The sequence below is a fragment of the Scyliorhinus torazame genome, chromosome 24, assembly GCF_047496885.1.
Source record: "Scyliorhinus torazame isolate Kashiwa2021f chromosome 24, sScyTor2.1, whole genome shotgun sequence".
In the NCBI taxonomy this organism is placed as follows: Eukaryota; Metazoa; Chordata; class Chondrichthyes; order Carcharhiniformes; family Scyliorhinidae; genus Scyliorhinus; species Scyliorhinus torazame.
The window spans coordinates 49,333,928-49,360,853 of NC_092730.1; the positions used below are offsets into that span (position 1 = coordinate 49,333,928).

Consider the following 26,926-nt stretch of genomic DNA (forward strand, 5'->3'; position numbering starts at 1 on the left):
GTGAGTGGAATCGCTTTGTTGAAACTGAATGAAATGTCAATGTCAGGGCCCAGGTCAGCGAGGAAACAGCGTTCTCATTGCAGCAGCACCTCCATCTGGGAGTGTGAGCAAAGAGGCTCAGAAATCATTACTGACTCGGGGGGTGTTCAGGGAAAATCGGGCGCTGTTTTGCAAGAGGCGCAGCGGAGCACGATCTTGTTCCGGGACTTGGAGTGAACGGGGGGGGGGGGGAGGGAGAGCTTTTTCTGGGCCTGGCTTATTTGTCTGATTCTGGGTTAGGATTTGGAGAGTATTTTCTTTATTTTACTGATTATCAGTTGAAAGAATAGATTGATCTATCATTGGCCTCACCTGACCCTAACTTACAAGAATTTTTTTTTCTTCTTCCTCGTTCAACAGATGAAATGATGAGTTCCAAGATGATGATGATGATTCCTCAGCAACATGAATGTATCGCCGTCTCCTTCTAACTGACTGTAAGTACAATATTAATCCAACATTGCAGAGACACAGACACAACATCAGCTCCACCGTCACAGAGCAGAAGCAGTCAGATTCGCAGAGACCTCAAGTCCCAGATGAACATGTCCAATCCAACAGTCCTCATTATCCAATTGAAGAAATTCAAGTAAATCTGGACTTCTGGAGAAAATGTAAATATTATTTGCAGATACACGAGAGGACAGGTGGCATAATTTTCCACAATTCACCCCTACTCTCTCATGGAATGTTGGATCAACTTTTGATAACAGCGTTTCATCTGTAAAGTAATCAGTATAGTATTAATTAAGCTATAGATTCAGCAATCAATGTGCAAGTATCCATTGGCACTTTTTTTTAAACTTTCTTAGTTTAAAATATATCAGAAGCAAAGCACTTGAATAAGGCATTAACAGAAAAATGATGCATTTACATGGTTCTCCAAAGGGACACTTATCAAATTGTCAGGCCATCCTTTCATCTCACAAGTTGTGAACCTTTGGTACAAGTAAAAGGTCGGATAGTACAGCTTATTGAAAAGTGCAGAAATAATCATAAACTTCTACCGAGATACCTCCCAAAACAAAATATAAAATTCCCATCCAAATATCTCACACAATCTCAGATATAATGGTACAGTGTCATTCTCATGAAACAGACATGGAAATAGATCATTTAACATATCAATGTTAGCACTAAAAGTAATAATGGAGGATGAATACTGAACAGAATGTTCACCCTTAACTCACAAAACAGATATTGACAAGTACAGAAAACACAGTAAAATCTTGCACATCAGAGAGGTGGACAGACTGAGATTACCTGTCCTCTCGTGTATCTGTAAATAATATTACAGATAGAGATTAAACCCAGAATCCCATAACAGAGACAGACAGCTACAAATGCAAGCACAGAGACAGAGTGTTAGTGAGTCAAATTAAGTTTCCCCCTAACACTTGACCTATAACAAAGACAGACAGCTACCGTGGAATACACACTCACACATTCAGACACCAACAACTGAGCAAGAAGCAGTAAAATATGCCATATATCATAAATAGACAGTGAGGGTAAAACACACACTCGCGTTTTCTCATGCACATGCTCACTCACAAGTAACTCAGCAGGAAGCACTATATATGCAGTGAATATCACAGGGAGTCTGAGGGTGAAACACACACACACCAATAACTGAGCATTAAGCAGTAAAATATGTCATATATCGCACACCGAAACAGAGAGGTTTATACACACTCACTCACACTCTGTCTCTCATACACTCACACACATCCATGCACAGTCTCTCCCACACACTCACAAATCAATAACTGAGCAGTAATCAAGAATATATTAATTGTATATCACAGAGACTGTGAGGTTAATACACACTCACTCACACTCTCTCTCTCACACACACATTCTCCCTCTCTCACACACACACACCAGTCACTGAGCAGTAATCAATTAAATATGCAATATATACCACAGAGATACAGTGAGGGTAAAACATGCACTCACTCTCTCACTCACACTCTCACTCAGTCACACAGCAGTAACTTTGCAGTAAGCTGTAAAATATGTGAGTGTGTGTGCTTTACCCTCACTGTCTCTCTATGATGTATAACACATTTTACAGCTTACTGCTCAGTTACTGCTGTGTGACTGAGTGAGTGTGAGTGAGAGAGTGAGTGCATGTTTTACCCTCGCTGTATCTCTGTGGTATATATTGCATATTTAATTGATTACTGCTCAGTGACTGGAGTGTGTGTGTGTGTGTGAGAGGGAGAGAGTGTGTGTGTGTGCTGTGAGCAGTAAAATATTTGTTATAAATCAGAGAGAATCAGTGAGGGTCTTTTTCTTTTTAATCATTGAATTTACAGTGCAGAAGGAGGCCATTCAGCCCATCGAGTCTGTACCGGCTCTTGGAAAGAGCATCCTACTGAATCCCACACCTCCACCCTATCCCCATAACCCAGTAACCCCACCCAACACTAAGGGAAATTTTGGACACTAAGGGCAATTTATCATGGCCAATCCACCTAACCTGCACATTTTTGGATTTTGGGAGGAAACCGGAGCACCCGGAGAAAACCCACGCACATACGGGGAGGATGTGCAGACTCCGCACAGACAGTGACCCAAGCCGGAATCGAACCTGGGACCCTGGAGCTGTGAAGCAATTGTGCTATCCACAATGCTACCGTGCTGCCCTTTTTAAGAAACAGATAGATTTAGCACTCAGGACGAAGTGTATCAAAGGAGATGGGGGGGCGGGGGGGAGGGGGTAAAACACTCTCTCTCATAGAAACCCTACAGTGCAGAAGGAGGCCATTCAACCCATCGAGTCTGCATTGACCTTTTGAATGAGCAGGCTACCCGAAGACCAATCTCCCACGATCTCGTTGTAACCCTACCGAGGGACAGTTTAGCCTATTGAACCAACCTAACCTGCACATCTTTGGACTGTGGGAGGAAACTGGAGCACCCGGAGGAAACCCAAACTCCGCACAGACAGGCGCCTGAGGTCAGAATCAAACCCAGCCTCTGGTGCTGTGAGGCAGCACTGTGCCACCCTGCTGCCCATCAGCAGCACATCCACTTTTCACCCTGTTGCTCTCACACACATTCACCATCCCTCACACATACTCACAGACTCACCCTCTCTCACACACTCTCACACACCAGGAATTGAGCCATAAGCAGTAAAATATGTGTAATACATCACAGAGACGGTGAGGATAAAACTTACACTCAATCTCTCTCACACAGACACTGGCACTCACACACACCATTAACTGAGCAGTACGCTGTAAAATATGTGTCTATATCATAGAGAGACAGTGAGGATAAAAATCTCACCCACACTCCCTCCATCTCACACACACTATCTCACTCATGCTCTCCCACACACACACACATTAATTGAGCACTAAGCTGTAAAATATTTGTTATATAATCACAGAAAAACACACACTCGCACACTGTCACACACACGCTATCTCTCACACACAGATGCTCCCTCTCTCATACACACGCACAGACTCTCTTTCACACACACTCAGTCACTCTCACTCACACACATACCGGTGGTAAGCAGTTAAATATGTCTAACACATTAACACAACAATAACTGAGCAGTAAGATATGTTTTATTTCATAGAAACACTGAGCATAAAACTCACACTTGCACTCACACACTCTCACTCACCAGCAACAGTGGCACAATAATCATTAAATATCAACTCTGTCTCTCTCTCCTCTCTCTCACTCTCTCTCACACACACCCATTCACTCTCACACACCAGTAACTGAGCAGTAAGTATTAAAATATGTGATATATATATCATCGAGAGACATTAAGGATAAAACTCGCACACACTCTCTCTCACACGCCAGCAACTGAACAGTAAGAATAAACACACACACAGTCACTAATATACTCACACACTCTCGCTCACACACCCACACACCAGTAATTGAACAGTAAGCAGTAAAATATTCATTATATATTGCAGAGAGACATTGAGGTTAATATGACTCTATCTTCTAATAATCTTTATTGTCACAAGTAGGCTTCCATTAACACGGCAATGAAGTTCCTGTGAAAATCCCCTAGTTGCCACATTCTGGCACCTGTTTGGGTACACGGAGGGAGAATTCAGAATGTCCAAATTACCTAACAGCACATCTTTTGGGACTATCTATCCATGAGTGCGTGTAGTAACCTCACTGTCTCTCTGTGATATATAATGAATAGTCTTGTGCTTCCTGCTCAGTTACAGGTCTGTGTGTGTGAGAGATAGTGAGTGTTGAGAGTGAGAGTGTGTCTTTACCCTCACTGACTCTTTATGCTATATAACTCATATTTACTACTCTCACACACATTCTGTCTCTCACACACTCATACGCTATCTCATTCACACACTCACACCAGTAACTGAGCGGAAAAATATGCATTATCTATCGCGGAGAGACAGTGCCGGTAAAACACACTCTCTCTCTATTTCTCTTGCAAACACTAACTCTCCCACACACTCACGCTCTATCTCTCTCACTATTGCTGCTTCTTTCACAGACTCTCTCTCACACACACACATACACACCAGTCACTGAGCAGTAAGCAGTTAAATATGCGTTTTATATCGCAGAGGGTCAGTGGGGGTAAAACACACATTCGCACATCAGTAACTGAGCAGTAAAATATGTGTTTTTTATCACCGAGACAATGAAGGTAAAACACACACACACTCACACAGACTATTTCTCCCACTCAGACACTCCCAAACACACAGTGACACATTCTCTCACACACACTCTCATATTCACATACTCTCATACTCACACACTCTCATATTCACACTCTCACAACAGTAACTGAGCAGGGAGCAGTAAAATATGCATCATATATCACAGAGACAGTGATGGTCAAACACATTCTCACCACACACCCCAGTAACTGAGCAGCAACAGCAAAATATGTGTTATATATCAAAGAGAGACAATGAGGGTTAAATACACATAGGCTCACTCGCTCGCTCACCCGCTCTCTCTCACGCACACCTGCTCTCTCTCACGCACACCCGCTCTCTCTCACGCACACCCGCTCTCTCTCTCGCACACCCGCTCTCTCTCACGCACAACCACTCTCTCTCACGCACAACCACTCTCTCTCACGCACAACCACTCTCTCTCACGCACAACCACTCTCTCTCACGCACACCCACTCTCTCTCACGCACACCCACTCTCTCTCACGCACACCCACTCTCTCTCACGCACACCCACTCTCTCTCACGCACAACCACTCTCTCTCTCACACACCCGCTCTCTCTCACACACCCGCTCTCTCTCTCACGCACACCCGCTCTCTCTCTCACGCACACCCGCTCTCTCTCACGCACACCCGCTCTCTCTCACGCACACCCGCTCTCTCTCACGCACACCCGCTCTCTCTCACGCACACCCGCTCTCTCTCACGCACTCGCTCTCTCTCTCACACACCCGCTCTCTCTCTCACACACCCGCTCTCTCTCACGCACACCCGCTCTCCTCATGCACACCCGCTCTCTCTCTCATGCACACCCGCTCTCTCTCATGCACACCCAGTCTGAAACATATCAATGACTGAGCAGCAAACACTAATATATGCATTATATACCACAGAGACAGTGAGGAGAAAACTGATACCCACACACACACTTCTGCTCACACTCTCTCGCTCACACACACACCGGTAACAGAATATTACAATGTGTTAGACATGACTGAGAGATCTCACACACACTCTCACACACACCAGTAAGTATCATATATCACCGAGAAACAATGAGGGCAAATCACAACTTCACACTCTCATACAGACACTATCTCTCACACACACCAGTCACTGAGCAGTAAGCAGTTAAATATGCATTGTATGTCTCAGGGGGACAGTGAGGGTAAAACACACTCTCGCCACTCTCACATACTCACACACTCCAGCAACTGAGCAGTGAGCAGCAAAGTATGTTGTATATGATAGACAGACAGTGAGGATAAAACACACACTCGCACACTCTCCAACACCTGTTACTGAGCAGTAAAATATGTTATATATCACAGAGATGATGTGGAGATGCCACCGTTGGACTAGGGTGAGCACAGTAAGAAGTCTTACAACACCAGGTTAAAGTCCAAAAGGTTTGTTTCGAAGCACCACCTGTGGGACTTGAACCTGGTGTTGTTAGAACATAGAACAGTACAGCACAGAACAGGCCCTTCGGCCCTCGATGTTGTGCCGGGCTTTGTCCGAAACCAAGATCAAGCTATCCCACTGCCTGTCATTCTGGTGTGCTCCATGTGCCTATCCAATAACCGCTTGAAAGTTCCTAAATGTCCGACTCCACTATCACAGCAGGCAGTCCATCCCACACTCTAACCACTCTCTGAGTAAAGAACCTACCTCGGACATCCCTCCTATATCTCCCACCCCAAACCTTATAGTTATGCCCCCTTGTAACAGCTACATCCACCCGAGGAAATAGTCTCTGAACGTCCACTCTATCTATCCCCCTCATCATCTTTCAACCTCGATTAAGTCGCCTCTCATCCTCCTTCGCTCCTATGAGAAAAGCTCTAGATCCATCAACCTTTCCTCATAAACCTACCCTCCAATCCAGGCAGTATCCTGGTAAACCTCCTCTGCACCCTTTCCAATGCTTCCCCATCCTTCCTATAATGAGGTGACCAGAACTGCACACAATACTCCTAATGTGGTCTCATCAGGGTCCTGTACAGTTGCAGCATAACCCAACGGCTCTTAAACTCAAGCCCCCTGTTAATAAAAACTAACACACTATAGGTCTTTTTCACGGCTCTGTCCACTTGAGTGGCAACCTTCAGAGATCTGTGGACATGAACCCCAAGACCTCTCTGTTCCTTCACATTCCTCAGAACCCTGCCGTTGACCCTGTAATCCGCATTCAAATTTGTCCGACCAAAATGAATCACCTCGCACTTAGCAGGGGTTAAACTCCATCTGCCATTTTTCGGCCGAGCTCTGCATCATATCAATGTCTCTTTGCAGCCTACAACAGCCCTCCACCTCATCCACTACTCCACCAATCTTGGTGTCATCAGCAAATTTACTGACCCACCCTTCAGCCCCCTCCTCCAAGTCATTTATTAAAATCACAAATAGCATAGCCCCTCTCTTCGGTGAATACTGAAGAAAAGTATTCATTCAACGCCTATCCTGTCTCTTCTGATGCCACACAGAAGTTCCCACTACTGTCCTTGACCGGCCCTAACCTCACCCTGGTCATTCTTTTATTTCTCACATAAGAGTAAAAAGCCTTTTGCTTTTCCTTGATTCGACCCGCCAAGGACTTCTCATGCCCCCTCCTAGCTCTCCTCAGCTCTTTTTTAAGCTAGTTCCTTGCTACCTTCTAACCCTCAAGCAACCCTACTGAACCTTGTTTTCTCATCCTTACATACGCTTCCTTTTTCCTCTTGACAAGACATTCAACCTCTTTTGTGAACCATGGTCCCCTCTCACGGCCATTTGCTCCCTGCCAGACAGGGACATACCTATCAAGGACACGCAGTATTTGTTCCTTGACCAAGCTCCACTTTTCATTTGTGCTTTTCCCTGACAGTTTCTGTTCCCATCTTATGCTTCCTAATTCTTGCCTAATCACATCATCATGAACCCTCCCACAATTATTTTATTTTATTTTAAAACATTTTTATTGAAGGTTTTCATAAAATATCAATAACAAAATGAAAAAGAAACCCACCAGGGTAAAGTACAAAACACAGTCCAGAAAAACAACCCTCCATATCCCCCTCCCCCCCCCCTGTACATGAATAATATTACATACATAATCAGGTATGTTCCAGAAACATATATACAGACAGATTCAAAGATGCCAGACAATCTTTACAGATCCAGAGATGGGGTAAGCCCAGGTTAAAGGGGTTTGAATTGTGTCACAATTCACTTGACACAATTCACACCTCTTTAACCTGGGGTTACCCCATCTCTCGATCTGTAAAGATTTAATGAAATTAAAAAAAATGAAATGAAAATCGCTTATTGTCGCAAGTAGGCTTCAATGAAGTTATTGTGAAAAACCCCTAGTCGCCACATTCCGGCGCCTGTTCGGGGAGGCTGGTACGGGATCATCTGCTAATGCTCACATTCCAAGCATTGTCTGGCATCTTTGAATTTGTCTATATATATGTTTCTGGAACATACCTCCACATTCACCTGAGGAAGGTGCAGCGCTCCGAAAGCTAGTGACATCGAAACAAACCTGTTGGACTTTAACCTGGTGTTGTAAATCCCTCTGTGGTGAAGGGTCCCTCTTACCGACAGCCAGGTCACTTTCCCCGGTGGATCTTTACACACTGACAAACTGGGACTGGAGACATTCTTTCTGAAATGTATTTCCTGTTTGTAGTAAGCTGGTTTCTGATTGGTGGAAAATCCTAAATCCGATTGGACTGTTGTTATATCCAATCAAATGAACAGAACAGAACTGGCTGTCCTCATTCTCACAATGTCCAATCACAATCATTCCTTTCCCCATTCCTCATTAGCATAGATGTGAGGCTCTGTCTATTTAATCAGCGCTCGGAAGGGGTTTGCTTTATTTCTGGGTGAAATTGAAGATGGCTGACGAGAAGAAACCAACATCGAAACCAGCTTCCAAGAAGGGAGCCAAGAAAGTCATTAAGAAACCTGCAGTAAAGGGCGGCAAGAAGCGGCGAAGGTCGAGGAAGGAGAGTTACTCCATCTACATCTACAAAGTGATGAAGCAGGTTCACCCCGACACCGGCATCTCCTCCAAGGCCATGAGCATCATGAATTCGTTCGTCAGCGATATTTTCGAGCGCATCGCGGGTGAGGCTTCCCGCCTGGCCCATTACAACAAGCGCCGCACCATCAGCTCCCGGGAGATCCAGACCGCCGTGCGCCTGCTGCTGCCCGGGGAACTGGCCAAGCACGCCGTGTCGGAAGGGACAAAGGCGGTGACCAAGTACACCAGCTCCAAGTAAAACTCCACAATGGACTGAAAACCACCCCAAACACAACGGCTCTTTTAAGAGCCACCCACAATCTCTGTGAAAAAGCTGCACCGCATTGACTTGATGAAAAATCTCTTTGTGGAGGATAGAGATTTGTCCCGTTCCAGAATGTTGTGAATGTGGCTTCATACCCGCCCGTCACAGACAGTTTCACACAGAAGAGAATCAAACTGAATTGAGAGCCGATTTTAAACGCAGTCTGGCATTTGTGACGGACAATGAGGAGAAACACAATTTCAGGAGGGAATTATTTCAATTTAATGATAACTATATTCAGAGTTTAACAACTGGTGAGTTAAACTCATAAGGAAATTACTATTTTTTCTCTCGGGTGATGTGTTTCCCGCTCTCGGGACACAGTAAAGGCGGGAATGAAGAGGTTATTTTCGCGCTGATCTGTTTATTCCGCAGTTTTCCCAGGGACGGAATCAGCGAGATTTGAGCACACACAGGACCTGAGTCCATTGCAGCGCTTTAAGATCTGCCTCTCCCCGGCCCTCCCTATTCTCCGGACACAAAGCTGCCTGTTCCACCGGCTGGATAGAGTCGGGGATTCTCTCCACACTTCCCAGTGTAACATTCCCGGCCGCTTTCAGGAGAGGCTCAGAAATCAGCCCTTTCCCTCTGTCCCTGTGAAGCCTGTGTGAAGGAGTTGGTTGGTAATCTCTGTTTCTGCTTTTGCAGTGAGCTGAGATTTGCTCCGTTTTAAATTGCTGAACGGGGTCTTATTACCGCCGGTTACAGATAAGAGATTGACAAATTAAAACTGTTCCGAAAATAGCGCCCGGATTCTGGGATGGAAAAATCAATAAACAGATCACCAAGTGTGAGATTCAAATAGTTTCCTGAACATGGAGCCGTTCCGTTATTCGGGATTTTCCTGCACTGAAATTGGCGGGAGTTTCGAATTTGAAAATGTCAGCCAATCAAAACCTCCATATTCTTCTCCCTGGCCTGTGATTGGTTAATTGTTGACTGTACTTGAGTTTTAAAATATAATTTGTTTCCACAGACAAAAACCAGAATATTCTGAAGATGAATAAATGTGATGTTTCCTCCACACAAGTTACAGGGAAGAGTGTCGCCAGCTCCTTCCCACACACAATCCGTACATTGTCACTGACAGAGCAAAGAGACGCAGACAGGTCATCAGTTCCACAGTCTCAGGCAGCAGAAACAGTTCCAGAGACACATTTTCAACCCATCAATCAAACAGCAGGAGAGACAGACGCTGTGTCCATGTCACCCTAACTCAGTTCCACTGACAGGAGGCCCCATAAATCCCAGTGCAAATTCTCACCCATTCTCATCATCACTGTATCAATGGAGCAGCTTAGTGAAATAATCAACATCAGAGAAAACTGACACATGGATTCCGGTTTAGAATTACACAATTAACCGTAATAATGTACTCTGAGATTCGAGTTAAATACCAGTTACATCACTCACATCAGGGGTGGCTGTACTAATCCTCAGACTGTGTCCTCACAAATACATTAGCTGCAAACACAAATATCAGGTGCATTCTCAGATTGAGATATGCTGAAAGCGACAAAGATACAAACTCTGATTCTCGTTTAAAACTCACCTAATTTATGAAAATAAAAGATGCAATATAATTTCGCTGACTATGAACTGAGCTGTAACTTGCAAACTATTGCAAAATCCTCACTCACTCTGTTCCGGATGGAAGATACTGCAGCAATTCCAGACTGTGGTCCATTTTACATTCATGTCAAAATTCTGACTCAGAATCAGACTGAGTCTCACAGATCAAATCAATGTGTACAGCCTGAGTTAAACTTCCAGAGCAATCCAGTATCAGGTTGAAGGTTACATTATCTTTCACAATTGTGTTCTTATATTAAATGCTGGTCCAAAACTATCACACATTGTTTGCTTCAAACCTCCCACAGCAATGGTTTCTTTCTGTGCTGGAAATTTACGTGGAATGAATGCAAACTTATAAACTGTCCCAGAGATTGAAAGGTCACATCCTGAACCGCATCCTCCCACTGAGTCACAGAGCCTGACAGGTACAGGATAATCCTCAAACACGTGTTCAGACTAAGATCCATCATGACACTGAGTCCTGGAGCATGACAGATTCAGGATTATTCTCAAACGGTTGTTCAGAGTAAGATGCTGAAAGACACTGTACTCACTCATAAATAGCAATCACAAAAAGCAATCAGACTCAACAATTGTACCTCTGAGAGATTTAGAAATGGTTAAAAGACTCTCAGAGAGGAAACAATAATGACATACAATCACACGTATACACACAGTGTACAGGCCCACACACATTATACACAGAGTTGCACACACACAGATACACAAACATACACACACAGGTATATACACGTGTACACACACAGTACACAGAGTCACACGCATTAAACACACACAGTTGTACACACCCGCAAACACAGGTATACAGACACAGGCACATAAACATTCACACATATTCTCAGATACACACACATATATAGAAACACGCATGTACAGACAGAGATATACACAGAGACAGATACATTACATCAGAGAAATAAAATTAATCCAGCTACAGTGAAGTAACAGAGATATAGTTCTAATACAGGATGGTGAGTGGCTGGAGTAGAGCCTCCAGGTCGCGGTGTCGCTTTGTGTTGGCCGCCCTTGTAGTATATATAAATGATTTGGAGGAACATGTAACTGGTCTGATTAGTAAGTTTGCAGACGACACAAAGGTTGGTGGAATTGCGGATAGTGATGAGGACTGTCAGAGGATACAGCAGGATTTAGATTGTTTGGAGACTTGGGCGGAGTGATGGCAGATGGAGTTTAATCCGGACAAATGTGAGGTAATGCATTTTGGAAGGTCTAATGCAGGTAGGGAATATACAGTGAATGGTAGAACACTCAAGTGTATTGAAAGTCAAAGAGATCTAGGAGTACAGGTCCACAGGTCATTGAAAGGGGCACCACAGATGGAGAAGGTAGTCAAGAAGGCATACGGCATGTTTGCCTTCATTGGCCGGGGCTTTGAGTATAAGAATTGGCAAGTCATGTTGCAGCTGTATAGGACCTTAGTTAGGCCACACTTGGAGTATAATGTTCAATTCTGGTCGCCACACTACCAGAAGGATGTGGAGGCTTTAGAGAGGGTGCAGAAGAAGAAATTTGCCAGAATGTTGCCTGGTATGGAGGGCATTAGCTATGAGGAGCGGTTTAATAAACTCGGTTTGTTCTCACTGGAACGAAGGAGGTTGAGGGGTGACCTGAAAGAGGTCTACAAAATTATGAGTGGCATAGACAGAGTGGATAGTCAGAGGCTTTTTCCAAGGGTAGAGGGGTCAATTACTGGGGGGCATAGGTTTAAGGTGTGAGGGGCAAGGTTTACAGGAGATGTACGAGGCAGGTTTTTTACACAGAGGGTAGTGGGTGCCTGGAACTCGCTGCCGGATGAGGTGGTGGAAGCAGGGGCGATACTGACATTTAAGGGCATCTTGACAAATACATGAATAGGATGGGAAAATAGGGATACGGACCCAGGAAGACTAGAAGATTTTAGCTCAGATGGACAGCATGGTCGGCACAGGCTTGGAGGGCCGAAGGGCCTGTTCCTCTGCTGTACTTTTCTTTGTCTTTGTTCTTTGTTGTAAAATCTCCCCTCTTTCCTCTTGTGTAACTGTGTTATCTGCATCTTCACTCTGTTATTGAAAGGTCTTCCCTGATGTTAATTAAACTGCTTTCCGATATTTAAGTATATTCTCTCCCGCTGAACTGTGATTTCTACTGTGGAACCGAGATCTCTACTGTGTAACTGCTCTCTGCTGTGGAATATGATCAATGCTGTGAACTGTGCTCTGCTGGGGAACGGCGACCTCTCCTGTGGAAATGTGCTCTCTGCTGTGTTACTGTGCTCTCTGCTGTGTTGCTGTGTTCTCTGCTGTGGGACTGTGTTCTCTGCCGTGAACTGTGCGCTCTGCTGAGAAACTGCGATCTCTCCAGTGGAAATGTACTCTCTGCTGTGAAACTGTGCTCTCTGCTGTGGAAACGTGGACCAGATGTGATGCAGCTGAGGATGCTGAGTGATGTAACGTGGACATGGTGAAGTTACTGTCCAGAAACTTCCGAATTCTATTTTTGTTTTTAATGGACCGCTACAATCCACGTGTTTATTCTAGGACACAACAATGAATAAAAATGAATCAGTGCTGAGCAGATTCTAACATCCCACACCTCCAGTTTGTTCTTATTGAGAACCCCGTCCTCGATGGAAGCTTTTGCTCTCCGGATCACACCACCGCCTCCTGTGAATACAGAAGCGATACCTCCAAGATCTGATCTGTAACAGAATCACAGAATAATACAGTGTCCCCTTGTGACTGAGGGGAACAGCTGCTCCCTATCCGCCCTGTCTATATCTAACATAATCTTGTACACCTCGATGAGATCACCCCTCAATCATCTCTGTTCCCGCGAGAGAGAGAAAACAAGCCTATCCACCTCTCTTCATATCCTAAATGCTCCATCCCAAGCAACATCCTGCTGAATCACCTCTGCACCCCATCCAGTGCAGTCACATATTTCCTAGAATGTGGTGACCAGAATTGCACACGGTACTCCAGCTGTGACCTCCCCAACATTCTATACAACTCCACCATGACCTCTCTGCTTTTGTAATCCATGCCCCGAATGATAAAGACATGTATCTCAAATGTCTTTTCCACCACCTTATTAACCTGCCCTTCTGCCTTCAGAGATCTCTGGACAAGCACTCCAAGGTCCGTTTGTTCCTCAGGACTTCCCAGTGTCAGGCCATTCACATTAATCCAATAATAATAATATAATATTCTTTATTGTCACAAATAGGCTTATATTAACACTACAATGAAGTTACTGTGAAAACCCCCCTACCAAATGGATCACATCTAATTTTTCAGCGTGAAATTCCATCAGCCATTTTTCTGCCCATTTGACCATCCCGTCTGTATCTTCCTGTAACTCAAGACACTCAACCGAACTCTGAGCTTGAAACTCAGTGAAAGGATTTCACCCTCCTCTCGGAATCTGATCACCACCTCAATCCCAACATTCAGCTTGGGTGGGCAGACAAGACAACGTCCTTCCCGCAGCCCCCCAGCACAGACTGGATAATATCCCAAACTCGTATCCTGCTATTGTCACATTGCTCCACCACCTTGTTCTCTTCACAAAACGCCAGGAATCTCAGACCAATTCTTCAGACCTTTGATTCTCTCTTCAAACAACACCTTGTCCCTGATTAAGTCCATCCTGGGAAGAGGGGCTCCCTATTCCGAGTTCCTCTGCGTACATCCGGTTGCTGTTGATGGACCAAAAGAGGTCTCATGCCTGAAAGAAAGCCTCTCTCACAGCCCTGTGAGCATGTCTCCATTAGATGGTGCAGTCGACACCTGCAGAGTAGATAACAATGGAGAGAAGTGTGAGCAATTTCAGCGTCACAATTCTGTGGAAATAGAGCATTCAAAATATAATATTACTGAAAATACTGAACTGATCCTCTGGGAGTAGGACTCAAGTCAAAGGGGAAAATCCAGTGGATTTCTAGTGGAAAGATTTAACAACTGGATGATGGCAGCTGAAATCAGTCCTTGCGTTACAATCTCTGTAGATATTCTACTGAATTGAAACCTGCAAAAGACATATTTTCCGACTAGAAATCCAACACATTTCCCCCTGTTGTGGAGGAAGTTCTCAATCGCACAGGTGGTCAAACGGAATAAGGCTGGGCTGGGATTTGAGTCCAGATTTTTCTTCTGTGAACAGACACTTTACCGGACGAAGCTGCAGAGTGTGAGGATGTTCAGCTAATCACAAGGGAATGCTGGAAATACTGTACGGATCTGTGAAAAGAGAAATAGTTACCATTTCAGATCCTGACATTTCATTGGAACGATCTGTTTCTCTCTCCACAGATGCTGCCGGATCAACTGAATATTTCCAGCATTTTCTGTCTTTGTTTCAGATTTGCAGCATCCGCAGTATTTTGCTTTTGGGCCAAAGGACAATGAGTTGCCTTTCCTGCCCTGAGGGTTATTGCAGGTCTCTCTGGCTGTGATTGTCGCTGATTCGGCCAAACATTTACAATCTATCATTAATTGACCGCGAGAATGGGCGGTGAGGGGATTCTGGAACCGCTGCAAGTCCATATGGTGTATGTACACACACAGTGCTGTTAGGGAGGGGTTCCAGGTTTGGATGGTGCCTCGCGGAGGAAAAGTCAATTTCAGGAGTGGGATTCGAGCCCTGACCTCCAGAGGAGACTGCGACCTGCGCTCGGTCATCCTGACGTATTCGAAAGGTTAGGTGCGTTTGGGCCGAAATCGGGTGCTCTTTCCGAGGGTCGGTGCCGATTCGATGGGCCGAATGGCCTCCTTCTGCACTGGAGGCATTCTATGATTACTGAAATAGGGTGAAAATGGCAGCATCCAGGACACAAGGACAAGTTAAGGTCTCAGGCCAGAGTAAGTGTCCTGTGTAATGACACATAGAATGTACATTTATTGTGGACTGGTGCCATCTCCTGGCTGAACGGGAGCCGTGCGACACGGACACTTTCATTCAGGAGCATTTTAAATTGGAGTGAAATAACTTACGCAAAGTAAGTATTTGTTACGAAACAGTAAATCAAACTGATCTAAAGAACCAAAAGGATACGTTATAATCAGTGAGTGATGGTGGTATAGTGGTGAGCATAGCTGCCTTCCAAGCAGTTGATCCGGGTTCGATTCTCTGCCATCGCAATAATAAATTCGCAATTTTTGCACCTCTTTGTGAGTTTCAAACTGAGGAAGAGAAAGTTTCTCACTCGGAATTTAGTGGCAAGTACAGCGAGGAGTGAAATAATATGGACAGTGTTCGACTATTCACTGCCCAAGCCCTCCGACAAAGGCTAAAAATCACAGCGTTTTCACTCATGCCTCATGAAGTGGACCAAACAGAGACACTACAGACGAGGATGGGATTTGAAGCCACGTGTACAGAGCACAATGGATTATTGTGCATCACCTTAACCACGTGGTACAGCTGCTTTACTTCAGGGCCCTTTAGTATCCCTCAATCTAACTTCCTTGGGTTTCTTTCGCACGGTTGGGTGTAAATAAAACATAAATCTATGAGGAGAAACGCTCAGTTCTTGGGCTTGGGCTTGTGGCGCAACGGTAGCGCGTCTGACTCCAGATCAGAAGGTTGCGTGTTCAAATCACGTCAGGCTCAGGAAGTTTTTCTGCCGCTGGTTCCAGGAATTTCTCTCTGTGGGAATGTTCCCGAAATGACTCCGTTCAAACCACAATTTGTCCGAATGTTTCAGATTTACCCGCTCAGTTTATATTTTTGAGCAGTTTCATCAATCATTCGGATAGCTCAGTCGGTAGAGCATGGGACTCTACCTCCCAGCATCGAGGGTTCGAGCCGCACGTTGGCCGCTTCCATATTATTATCTGAGAATATTGAACCAACTGTGCTACCGTGCTGCCCAAACAGTTGGTTCAATCTCACTGCTCGTGGGTGAGACCAGAACTACTGGGCAGTTAAAAACAAGGACGTCGCTCTTTTTCGGACGGAGATGAGGAGATTTCTCCCTCTCAGAGAGTTGTGCGACTTTGGAACTCTGCCTCAGAAGGCCGCGGAAGCGGGACATTAATTATGTTTAAGGCGGAGATGGGGAAATTCTTGTTCAGCAAATAAATCAAAGGTTTATTGGGGTTGCATACAACCATTGCATTCAGCCAGTTACCTGGGTGCACGAGCGTGCGGTTTTTTATTTGATATATCAGTTCCACACCATGGTGAAACGGTGTTAAAATGTCGTTTTCATTTCTTCACGTGTTCTTCACTGATATATTCGCTGCAATAACTTCTCTGGGCACAAAGCACGGTAGCACAAGTGGCTAGCACGGTGGCTTCACAGCGCCAGGCTCCCATGTTCGATTCACTCTCTCTGCGGAGTCTGAACGTTCTGCACGTGCCTGCGTGGGTCCCACAGTGCAAAGACGTGGATTAGGTGGATTGGCCAAATTACCCTTAGTGCCCATACGGGACCAGTCTTTATAAATAGAAGCGTCATCCCGGCCCTGGGTCACTGCCCGTCTGGAGTTTGCTCATTCTTCCCATGTGTGCGTGGGTTTCACCCCCACAACCCAAAGATGTGCAAGGTATGTGGATTGGCCACGCAAAATTGGCCCTTAATTGTGATAAAAATAATTGGGTACTCTAAACTAATACAGAACTAAATAAATAAATAGAAACGCCGAGCACAAAGGCAAGGCCGCTATGGGGATTCTTCATAAAATCCTGCGACAGAAATAGACAATGTTGGATAACTCGGCTGGTCTGGCAGCATCTGTGGAGAGAGAAACAGAGTTACAGTTTCCAGTCCAGTCTGACCCGCCCAATAGATTAGCAATCCGGCCCCTTAACTACTCGGCCACCTCATCCCGCAAGCGCGTTTGTCAAATCAAAGGTTTATCAGGTACAAATAACCATTGTATTCAGCCAGCTGCGTGGATGCTGTTTTTACTTGAGGATCAATTCAGAATCCCACACCTTGATCAAACGACCTTTAAATACCCTGTCCGTTTCTTCACGTGTTCTGCACTGATATATTCGCTGCAATAACTTCCCTGGAGCTCAAACCTCCTCCCGATTTCAGTCAGTGACACCATCCGGGCTCGTCCGGGTTTTTGAACCCGGGACCTCTGGCATTTTATCGCAGCTGAGAATCAATGTCAATGTCAGGAGTGGGATTGAACCCTCGTCTCCAGAGGAGACTGACACCTGATGTATCCAAACGGTTCTAGGGGATTGGGCCGTGTTGGGGTGCTCTTTCCGAGGGTCGGTGCAGACTGGATGGGCCGAATGGTCTCCTTCTGCACTGGAGGGATTCTATGATTACTTAACCAGGGTGCAAACGGCAGCATCAGGACACAAGGACAAGGTGAGGTCTCAGGCCAGAGCAAGAGTCCTATGTAATGACACACAGAACATCAGAAGTAAAAACATTTATTGTGGACTGGCTGACCGGGAGCAGTGCGACACGGACACTTTCATTCAGGAGCATTTTAAATTGGAGTGAAAAAACAGAAACATAGTAAGACGTTGTTTACGAAACAAAGCAAAGCATCAAAAGGACTCAACATTCGGCAGTAAGTGATGGAGGGATACTGGGAGCATCGCTGCCTTCCAAGCAGTTGATCCAGGGTCGATTCCCGACCATCGCAATAATAATTTGGTCGGAGGCGTTTGCGTGATTTCGTGTGTTTCGAGCTGAGGAAGAGAGCTGGAGAAAGTGAGGTGGCTGGAGGCAGGAATCTCCGCTTGTTCGAAATAGTCTGGTTGGATTGTTCACATCCGTCCGATTGGCGAAACTGTGATCTCGGTTTCTGTAGTGGTTTATTATTGGATATTGTTCTCTATAGAATTTACAGTGCAGAAGGAGGCCATTCGGCCCATCGAGTCTTCACCGGCTCTTGGAAAGAGCACCCTACCCAAGCCCACACCACCCTATCCCCATAACCCAATAACCCCACTCAACCAACACTAAGGGCAATTTATCATGGCCAATCCACCTAACCTGCACATCTTTGGACTGTGGGAGGAAACCGGAGCACCCGGAGGAAACCCACGCAGACACGGGGAGGATGTGCAGACTCCGCACAGACAGTGACCCAGCCGGGAATCGAACCTGGGACCCTGGAACTGTGAAGCTGATGAATGTGATATAAAATAGTTAGTTTAAATGTATTAGTTACAGTAATGTAGATGTAGGCCAGTCTAATCCTAGTGAGTTCACAGACAAAGGATTTCAGAAAGCATGGCACGAAAGGGGGAGGTGTGTCTGGTGGAGGAGGAGAAAAGGATGCTGGGTAACAAGAGATCCAGGGGTAAGGAATGAGAAGTGAGCCAATTAGGATGTATTGCCAGGTCAGGAGGGGTATAGGATGACCAATGGGAATCTGTATGTGAAACTTGATGTCATTTGAATGTATTTGTAGAGATTCCTTTGTCTCCAATAGCACTCGATTCGGAAGACCCAGGAGGCAGCTTGTGTTCTGGGTTTGTGTGATGCGATTCAGACTTGCAAGTTGGTTAAAAATAAATAATACTATGCCTACAAATCCATCTCGAGTTTTATTGAGGCCAGACTAACGGGTAAAGAATTCAATGTTTTGTCATTTGGTGCCGGAAACCCGGGATTTCTCCAGACGGTTAGCGACCAACTGCGACATCAGAATTAGACTGATTTTCGACAAGGAAAGTGGAAACGGGCCCACAATGTGTGTAGCTGTAAAATGACACACATTTGTTTTCCCCCTTCTCCCCTGGTCACTCGCGGTTGGTACGGAAAGATCGTCTCGACAAAATCAAAGGTCAGTCTGGGGATTAGAAAATTGAACTGATGGGACATCTGGCAAGATGGTTCCGTTCTACGAGTGTTTTTGATGAACTGATGGGACATCTGCCAAGATGGTTCCGTTCTACGAGTGTTTTTGATGAACTGATGGGACATCTGGAAAGACGGTTTAGTTCCACGAGAGTGTTTTTGAAACTATCGTTCATTAAGCTAAAATTGTATCCTTGGACTGTAGTGGCGAGAAAAGATACATTTTAAAACAAACTGGATGCTGCATGTTAGTTAAAGCAGAAGTCTCTCAAAGGGTTAACAGCAGCTTGAGATAGCAGGCAGCTTGTGGTGAAATTGGATACCTTTCTTTCGAGTCAGTGAAACTCCAGCAAAGTTGCAGCTTGTGGTGTAATTGGATACCTTTCTTTCGAGTCAGTGAAACTGCAGCAAAGTTACGTTTTGAAGTAATTAAAAGGTAAAGGAAGCCAGTGGATTTCTCCCCCTCTTTTACATAAGTTAATCATTTTAGCAAGCAATTGATTGAAATTGCCAGAATCTTAAGTTTGAATTACTTGAAATATTGTTGATCTCATTTTATTTGTGAATTAATAGAAACTTAAAGAAACTCACTGACACCATTTAAAAAAGTGTAAATCTGGAGATGACAGTTGACTTTGCTCCGGTATAAACCACCGCAGCTAACTGCTTCCTCATTGATAGCAGCCAACATTTTTGTGAATGTTAGCTGTAATGTTGGCTGAAGCTGCCCCCACCATAAACTTAAATTAAACTAATCAATTAATTAGTGATGGCTGATCAGGTGATGTGCTTGAGCTGCTTGATGTGGGAGCTGGCAGGTCCCATTGCGAGCTGCAGCGAACACATCTGCAGTAAGTGTTGGCTGCTCGAAGAGCTCTGGCTCAGAGTTGATGAGCTGGAGTCTGAGCTTTAAACACTGAGGCACATCCGGGAGGGGGAGACTTACCTGGACACTGTGTTTCAGAAGGCAGTCACACCTGTCAGAGTAAGTAGTTTAAATCCTGCTAGTGGCTAGGGACAGCAGGGTGTGACTGCAAGTCAGGCAGGTAAAGGGAACCAGCAGTCAGGAACTCAGGAGCCTCAGCCCTTGACTCTGTCCAACAGGTATGAGGCACTTGCTCCCTGTGTGGATGGCGAACAGGGTTGCAGGAAGGATGAGTCAGCTGACCAAGGCACCATGGTTCAGCAGGCCATTCAAGGTGAGGGAGTAAATAGGCAAGGTGTAGTTGTAGGGGATTCTATTATCAGGGGGATAGATAGTATCCTTTGTGAGCAGGATAAAGAGTCCCGCATGGTATGTTGCCTGCCCGGTGCTAGGGTGCGGGACACCTCTGACCGGCTTGAAAGGATACTGGAGAGGGAGGGGGAGGATCCAATTGTTGTGGTCCATGTCAGTACCAACAACATAGGCAAGTCTAGGAAAGAGGACCTGTTTAGAGATTATAAAGAGCCAGGATTCAAATTAAAAAACAGGTCATAATCTCCGGATTACTGCCCGAGCCACGTGCAAATTGGCATAGGGAGGCAAGAATAAGGGAAGTTAACACGTGGCTGAAAGAGTGGTGTGGGAATGAGGGGTTCCTTTTCATGGGACACTGTCATCAGTTTTGGGACAGGGGGGGACCTATACCGTTGGGATGGTCTCCACCTGAACCGAGCTGGGACCAGTGTTCTGGCGAAAAGAGTAAATAGGGTGGTCAATCGATATAACTAAAGATTGGCGGGGAAGGAAAAGTCAGGGAACCAAGCGGTGAAGTAATCAGTGGGAAGCGTAGCTGCTTAGGAATACAAAAAAGCACGAAAAGACAGAACTCAGGAAAGGTTACAATAGTCCCCATCCCACAAAATATGACACGATGTATGGAAAGGCTCAGTAAACCAAGGTCCACCACACTAAGAAAACTAAAAGGGACGGTCAATAGAGAATTAAAGGTGCTATATTTAAATGTGCGCAGTGTACGGAACAAGGTAGATGAGCTTGTGGCCCAGATTGTGACTGGCAGGTATGATGTGGTAGGCATCACAGAGACATGGTTGCAGGGGGTTCTGGACTGGCATTTAAACATCCAGGGATTCACAACCTATCGAAAAGACAGAGATGTGGGCAGAGGGGGCGGGGTTGCCTTGTTAATTAGGAATGAAATTAAATCAATAGCACTAAACGACATGGGGTCGGATGAGGTGGAATCTGTGTGGGTACAGATGAGGAACCACAAAGGCAAAAAAACCATAATGGGAGTTATGTACAGGCCTCCTAACAGTGGTCAGGACCAGGGGCACAAGATGCACCACGAAATAGAAAGTGCATGTCAGAAAGGCAAGGTCACAGTGATCATGGGGGACTGTAATATGCAGGTGGACTGGGTAAATAATACTGCCAGTTGACCCAAGGAAAGGGAATTCATTGAATGTTTACAGGAGGGCTTTTTGGAACAGCTTGTGATGGAGCCCACGAGGGAACAGGCCATTCTGGACTTAGTGTTATGTAATGAGCCAGACTTGATTAAAGATCTTAAAGTAAGGGAGCACTTAGGAGGCAGTGATCATAATATGGTCGAATTCAATCTCCAATTTGAAAGAAAGAAGGTAGAATCAGATGTAAAGGTGTTACAGTTAAATAAAGGTAACTACAGGGGCATTGAGGAGGAACTGACGAAAATCGACTGGGAGCAGAGCCTAGTGGGAAAGACAGTAGAACAGCAATGGCAGGAGTTTCTGGGAGTAATTGAGGACACAGTACAAAGGTTCATCCCAAATAAAAGAAAGGTTATCAGAGGGGGGATTAGGCAGCCATGGTTGACAAAGGAAGTTAGGGAATGCATCAAAGCAGAAGAGGAAGCCTATAATGTGGCAAAGAGTAGTGGGAAGTCAGAAGATTGGGAAGGCTACAAAAACAAACAGAGGATAACAAAGAGATAGATAAGGAAAGAGAAGATCACATTTGAAGGTAGGCTAGCCAATAACATTAGGAATGATAGTAAAAGTTTATTTAAATACATTAAAAACAAACGGGAGGCAAAAGTTGACATTGGGCCGCTCCAAAATGACGCTGGTAATTTTGTGATGGGAGACAAGGAAATAGCCGAGGAACTGAATAAGTACTTTGCGTCAGTCTTCACAGTAGAAGACATGAGTAATATCCCAACAATTCCGGAGAGTCAGGGGGCAGAGTTGAATATGGTAGCCATCACAAAGGAGAAAGTGCTTGAGAAACTAAGAGGTCTAAAAATTAATAAATCTCCGGGCCCAGATGGGCTACATCCTACAGTTCTAAAGGAGATAGCTGAAGAAATAGTGGAGGCGTTGGTGATGATGTTTCAAAAGTCACTGGAGTCAGGGAAAGTCCCAGAGGATTGGAAAATCGCTGTTGTAACCCCACTGTTCAAGAAGGGAACAAGGAAAAAGATGGAAAATTATAGGCCAATTAGCCTAACCTCGGTTGTTGGCAAGATTCTAGAATCCATTGTTAAGGATGAGATTTCTAAATTCTTGGAAGTGCATGGTCGGATTAGGACAAGTCAGCATGGATTTAGTAACGGGAGGTCGTGCCTGACAAACCTGTTAGAGTTCTTTGAAGACATAACAAATAGGTTAGACCATGGAGAGCCAATGGATGTTATCTATCTTGACTTCCAAAAGGCCTTTGATAAGGTGCCTCACGGGAGACTGCTGAGTAAAATAAGGGCCCATGGTATTCGAGGCAAGGTACTAACATGGATTGACGATTGGCTGTCAGGCAGAAGGCAGAGAGTTGGGATAAAAGGTTGTTTTTCGGAATGGCAACCACAATGACGAGTGGTGTCCCGCAGGGTTCAGTGTTGGGGCCACAGCTGTTCTCTTTATATATTAACGATCTAGAAGACGGGACTCGGGGCATTTTGGCTAAGTTTGCCGATGATACAAAGATAGGTGGAGGGGCAGGTAGTATGGAGGAGGTGGGGAGGCTTCAGAAAGATTTAGACAGCTTAGGAGAGTGGTCCAAGAAATGGCTGGTGAAATTCAACGTGGGCATGTGCGAGGTCTTGCACTTTGGAAAAAAGGATAGAGTGGACTATTTTCTAAACGGTGACAAAATTCATAATGCTGAAGTGCAAAGGGACTTGGGAGTCCTAATCCAGGATTCTCGAAAGGTAAACTTGCAGGTTGAGTCCGTAATTAAGAAAGCAAATGCAATGTTGTCATTCATCTCAAGAGGCTTGGAATATAAAAGCAGGGATGTACTTCTGAAGCTTTATAAAGCATTAGTTAGGCCCCATTTAGAATACTGTGAGCAATTTTGGGCACGACACCTCAGGAAGGACATACTGGCACTGGAGCGCGTCCAGCTGAGATTCACACGGATGATCCCAGGAATGGTAGGCCTAACATACGATGAACGTCTGAGGATCCTGGGATTATATTCATTGGAGTTTAGGAGGTTGAGGGGAAATCTAATAGAAACTTACAAGATAATGAATGGCTTAGATACGGTGGACGTAGGGAAGTTGTTTCCATTAGCAGGGGAGACTAGGACCCGGGGGCACAGCCTGAGAATAAAAGGGACTCACTTTAGAACAGAGATGAGGAGAAATTTCTTCAGCCAGAGAGTGGTGGGTCTGTGGAATTCATTGCCACAGAGGACGGTGGAGGTCGGGACGTTGAGTGTCTTTAAGACAGAAGTTGATAAATTCTTGATTTCTCGAGGAATTAAGGGCTATGGAGAGAGAGCAGGTAAAAGGAGTTGAAATCAGCCATGATTGAATGGTGGAGTGGACTCGATGGGCCGAATGGCCTTACTTCCACTCCTATGTCTTATGGTCTTATGGTAAGAAAAACCTGTTAAAAGAAAAAATGTTAAGATAAAGAATTAATTAAGTTGTAAAAGTTATACAAGTTTGTGTTAAGCAAATCGTAAATTCAGTTCTGTGTTGTGATCAGAGCTAAGCTTGCAGGTTGCAGTAATTCAATTTGAATTTTCAAACATTTTAAGTTTTAAAAGAACACTGTTAAAACCTTTTAAATAATTTTGCCAAGTAGCAGAAATTGCCATTGGTCATAAATAGGCAAATATTTTTTTTTTTTTTAAAAAAGATAGCCAAAGTATGAAAGCTAAAGAGTTAATTAGATTATGGAGACAATATTGTCAACATGAGAGGGATAAGATCATGTTTTTAAATTGGCAAGAAAATGCCCGTAAAATGGGGATTCCAATAAGTGAAAGGGGAACCAGAAAACTCTGGAGATCTTGAAAAAGGAGTGTGCATTCAAAAAACGCGCAAGTAAAGAGAGGGTGGACTCGAGAAAAAAAAATTAGCTACGTAGTTCAATGGCTGTCCTTGCATTGTCAGAAGCAGATGAACACCTAGAAAATCGGACCATGTCGGGTAGAGTCCCGACTGCACCAGTAGCATTGTCTGCACTAATTCAGGAACCAGCAGGGTATCATAATTTATATCCAGTCACTGCTCCCCAGATTCAAATCATGTCAGCCTCTCCAGCCCCTTTGGTTGATAGCTTGCGTCCTAATTCAGCACCTTCACCGTCTGTTAGAGAAGGGGAGCTGTGTTCAACAAGCCCAGTTAGTGTCTATGACACGATCTCGGACGATGAGAGAGAGGCCTGATCATATCCAGAAACAATCACGCATACCACCTAGATCCCTTCAGACCGATATGGTAGGACAGAAAAGTATGAGAACAAAAAAGAGGATGGGAATGGTTCTGAGAAGCTGGAGCTCCCCGTAGTCGCAGGGAAGGACGTCAAAGTCTTTGAAGAGCCAGAGGAATCCGCTAGAGCGCCCGCTAGTGAGACTCTGAGACAGTTGCCGATTCGGAAAATACCAAACCCTGATGCTGTAACGGCGGCCGCCCAGCCCACGATAGACGTTTATTTCCCATGGAGACCCAGTGAGATGATGGCTATTCTGGCTGCAATACCAGACAGGAAGAAATCTCCTGCTGCTTTCGTGGATTATCTGAGAACTACCATTTCAGTTTATCAAGCTGATTCTCGGGACATCTGGGCCCTAGTCCAGCAGGGTTTAACCCCAGCAGAGTACAGCAATCATCTCAATCACTTGAATTATGCTAGCCACGCTGCACTTCAGCAAGCCCATGCTTTGGACGATGATAGACGGGCACAAATCATGAATGCATTGAATGTCACATTACAAAAGCCCATAAACATTTCTGCTATCTTAGACCTCAAACCTAAAAAGACTGAAGAGCCAGAGGAATTTCTGGAATGTTTTAATGAAATCTACCGTGGGCAGTCAGGCAACTTGCCGTACCAAAATGGTCAGAATTCCCCTCAATATTGTGCTATGTTAATGCATTGCCTAGCACCTTCCGTGGCTGCTGGCGTGAAATGTAATAACATGAATTATTCAGAGAATGACCCTTCTCAGATGGCCAGGGCGGTCAGATGTTATTGGAAGGAGGGTATAGGCCAGGAAGGATGCTCAGTTACAAACTAAAGATGCATGGCATTGAGGGTAAAGTGGTAGCATGGGTAGAGGATTGGTTAACTAACAGAAAGCAGAGAGTGGGGATAAATGGGTGTTTCTCTGGTTGGCAACCTGTAACTAGTGGGGTCCCTCAAGGGTCAGTGTTGGGCCCGCAGTTGTTCACAATTTACAGAGACGATTTGGAGTTGGGGACCAAGTGAAATGTGTCAAAGTTTGCAGACGACACTAAGATGAGTGGTAAAGCAAAAAGGGCAGAGGATACCGGAAGTCTGCAGAAGGATTTGGATCGGTTAGGTGAATGGGCTAGGGTCTGGCAGAAGGAATTCAATGTTGCCAAGTGTGAGGCTATCCATTTTGGGAGGAATAACAGCAGAATGGATTATTATTGAAACGGTAAGATGCTAAAACATGCTGCTCTGCAGAGGGACCTGGGTGTGTTGGTGCACGAGTCGCAAAAAGTTGGTGTGCAGGTGCAACAGGTGATTAAGAAGGCTAATCGAGTTTTGTCTTTCATTGCTAGAGGGATGGAGTTCAAGACTAGTGAGGTTATGCTGCAATTGTATAGGGTGTTGGTGAGGCCACATCTGGAGTATTGTGTTCAGTTTTGGTCTCCTTACCTGAGAAAGGACATATTGGCACTGGAGGGAGTGCAGAGGAGATTCAATAGGTTGATCCCAGAGTTGAGGGTATTAGATTATGATGAGAGATTGAGTAAACTGGGACTGTACTCATTGGAGTTTAGAACAATGCGGGGGGGATCTAATTGAGACATATAAAATTATGAAGGGAATAGATAGGATAGATGTGGGCAGGTTGTTTCCACTGGTCGGGGAAAGCAGAACTAGGGGGCATAGCCTCAAAATAAGGGGAGGTAGATTTAGGACGGAGTGTAGGAGGAACTTCTTCACCCAAAGGGTTGTTAATCTCTGGAATTCCTTGCAAAGTGAAGCAGTTGAGGCTCCTTCTTTAAACGTTTTTAAGAAAAAGATAGATAGCTTTCTAAAGAATAAAGGGATTCGGGGA

The 26,926-nt window shown here is 44.9% G+C and overlaps 1 protein-coding gene and 1 non-coding gene across 2 annotated transcripts; both read left to right on the forward strand.

The window, feature by feature from the left end:
- The first annotated feature begins 405 nt into the window (after positions 1 to 405).
- On the forward strand, positions 406 to 13,273 carry LOC140400053 (histone H2B-like). Its single transcript, XM_072489534.1, has 2 exons — positions 406 to 476; positions 8,562 to 13,273. Exon 2 carries the CDS (start codon positions 8,634 to 8,636, stop codon positions 9,018 to 9,020), a length of 387 nt encoding a protein of 128 aa, XP_072345635.1. The 5' UTR covers positions 406 to 476; positions 8,562 to 8,633; the 3' UTR covers positions 9,021 to 13,273.
- Positions 13,274 to 16,220: 2,947 nt separating this feature from the next.
- trnaw-cca (transfer RNA tryptophan (anticodon CCA)) lies at positions 16,221 to 16,292 on the forward strand. Its single transcript has one exon. It is a non-coding gene; the product is annotated as a tRNA-Trp (tRNA).
- The last annotated feature ends 10,634 nt before the right edge of the window (positions 16,293 to 26,926 follow it).

Excerpts from the sequence above, each read along its gene's own strand:
- LOC140400053 (XM_072489534.1), top strand. The coding sequence starts at position 8,634 with ATGGCTGACGAGAAGAAACCAACATCGAAACCAGCTTCCAAGAAGGGA.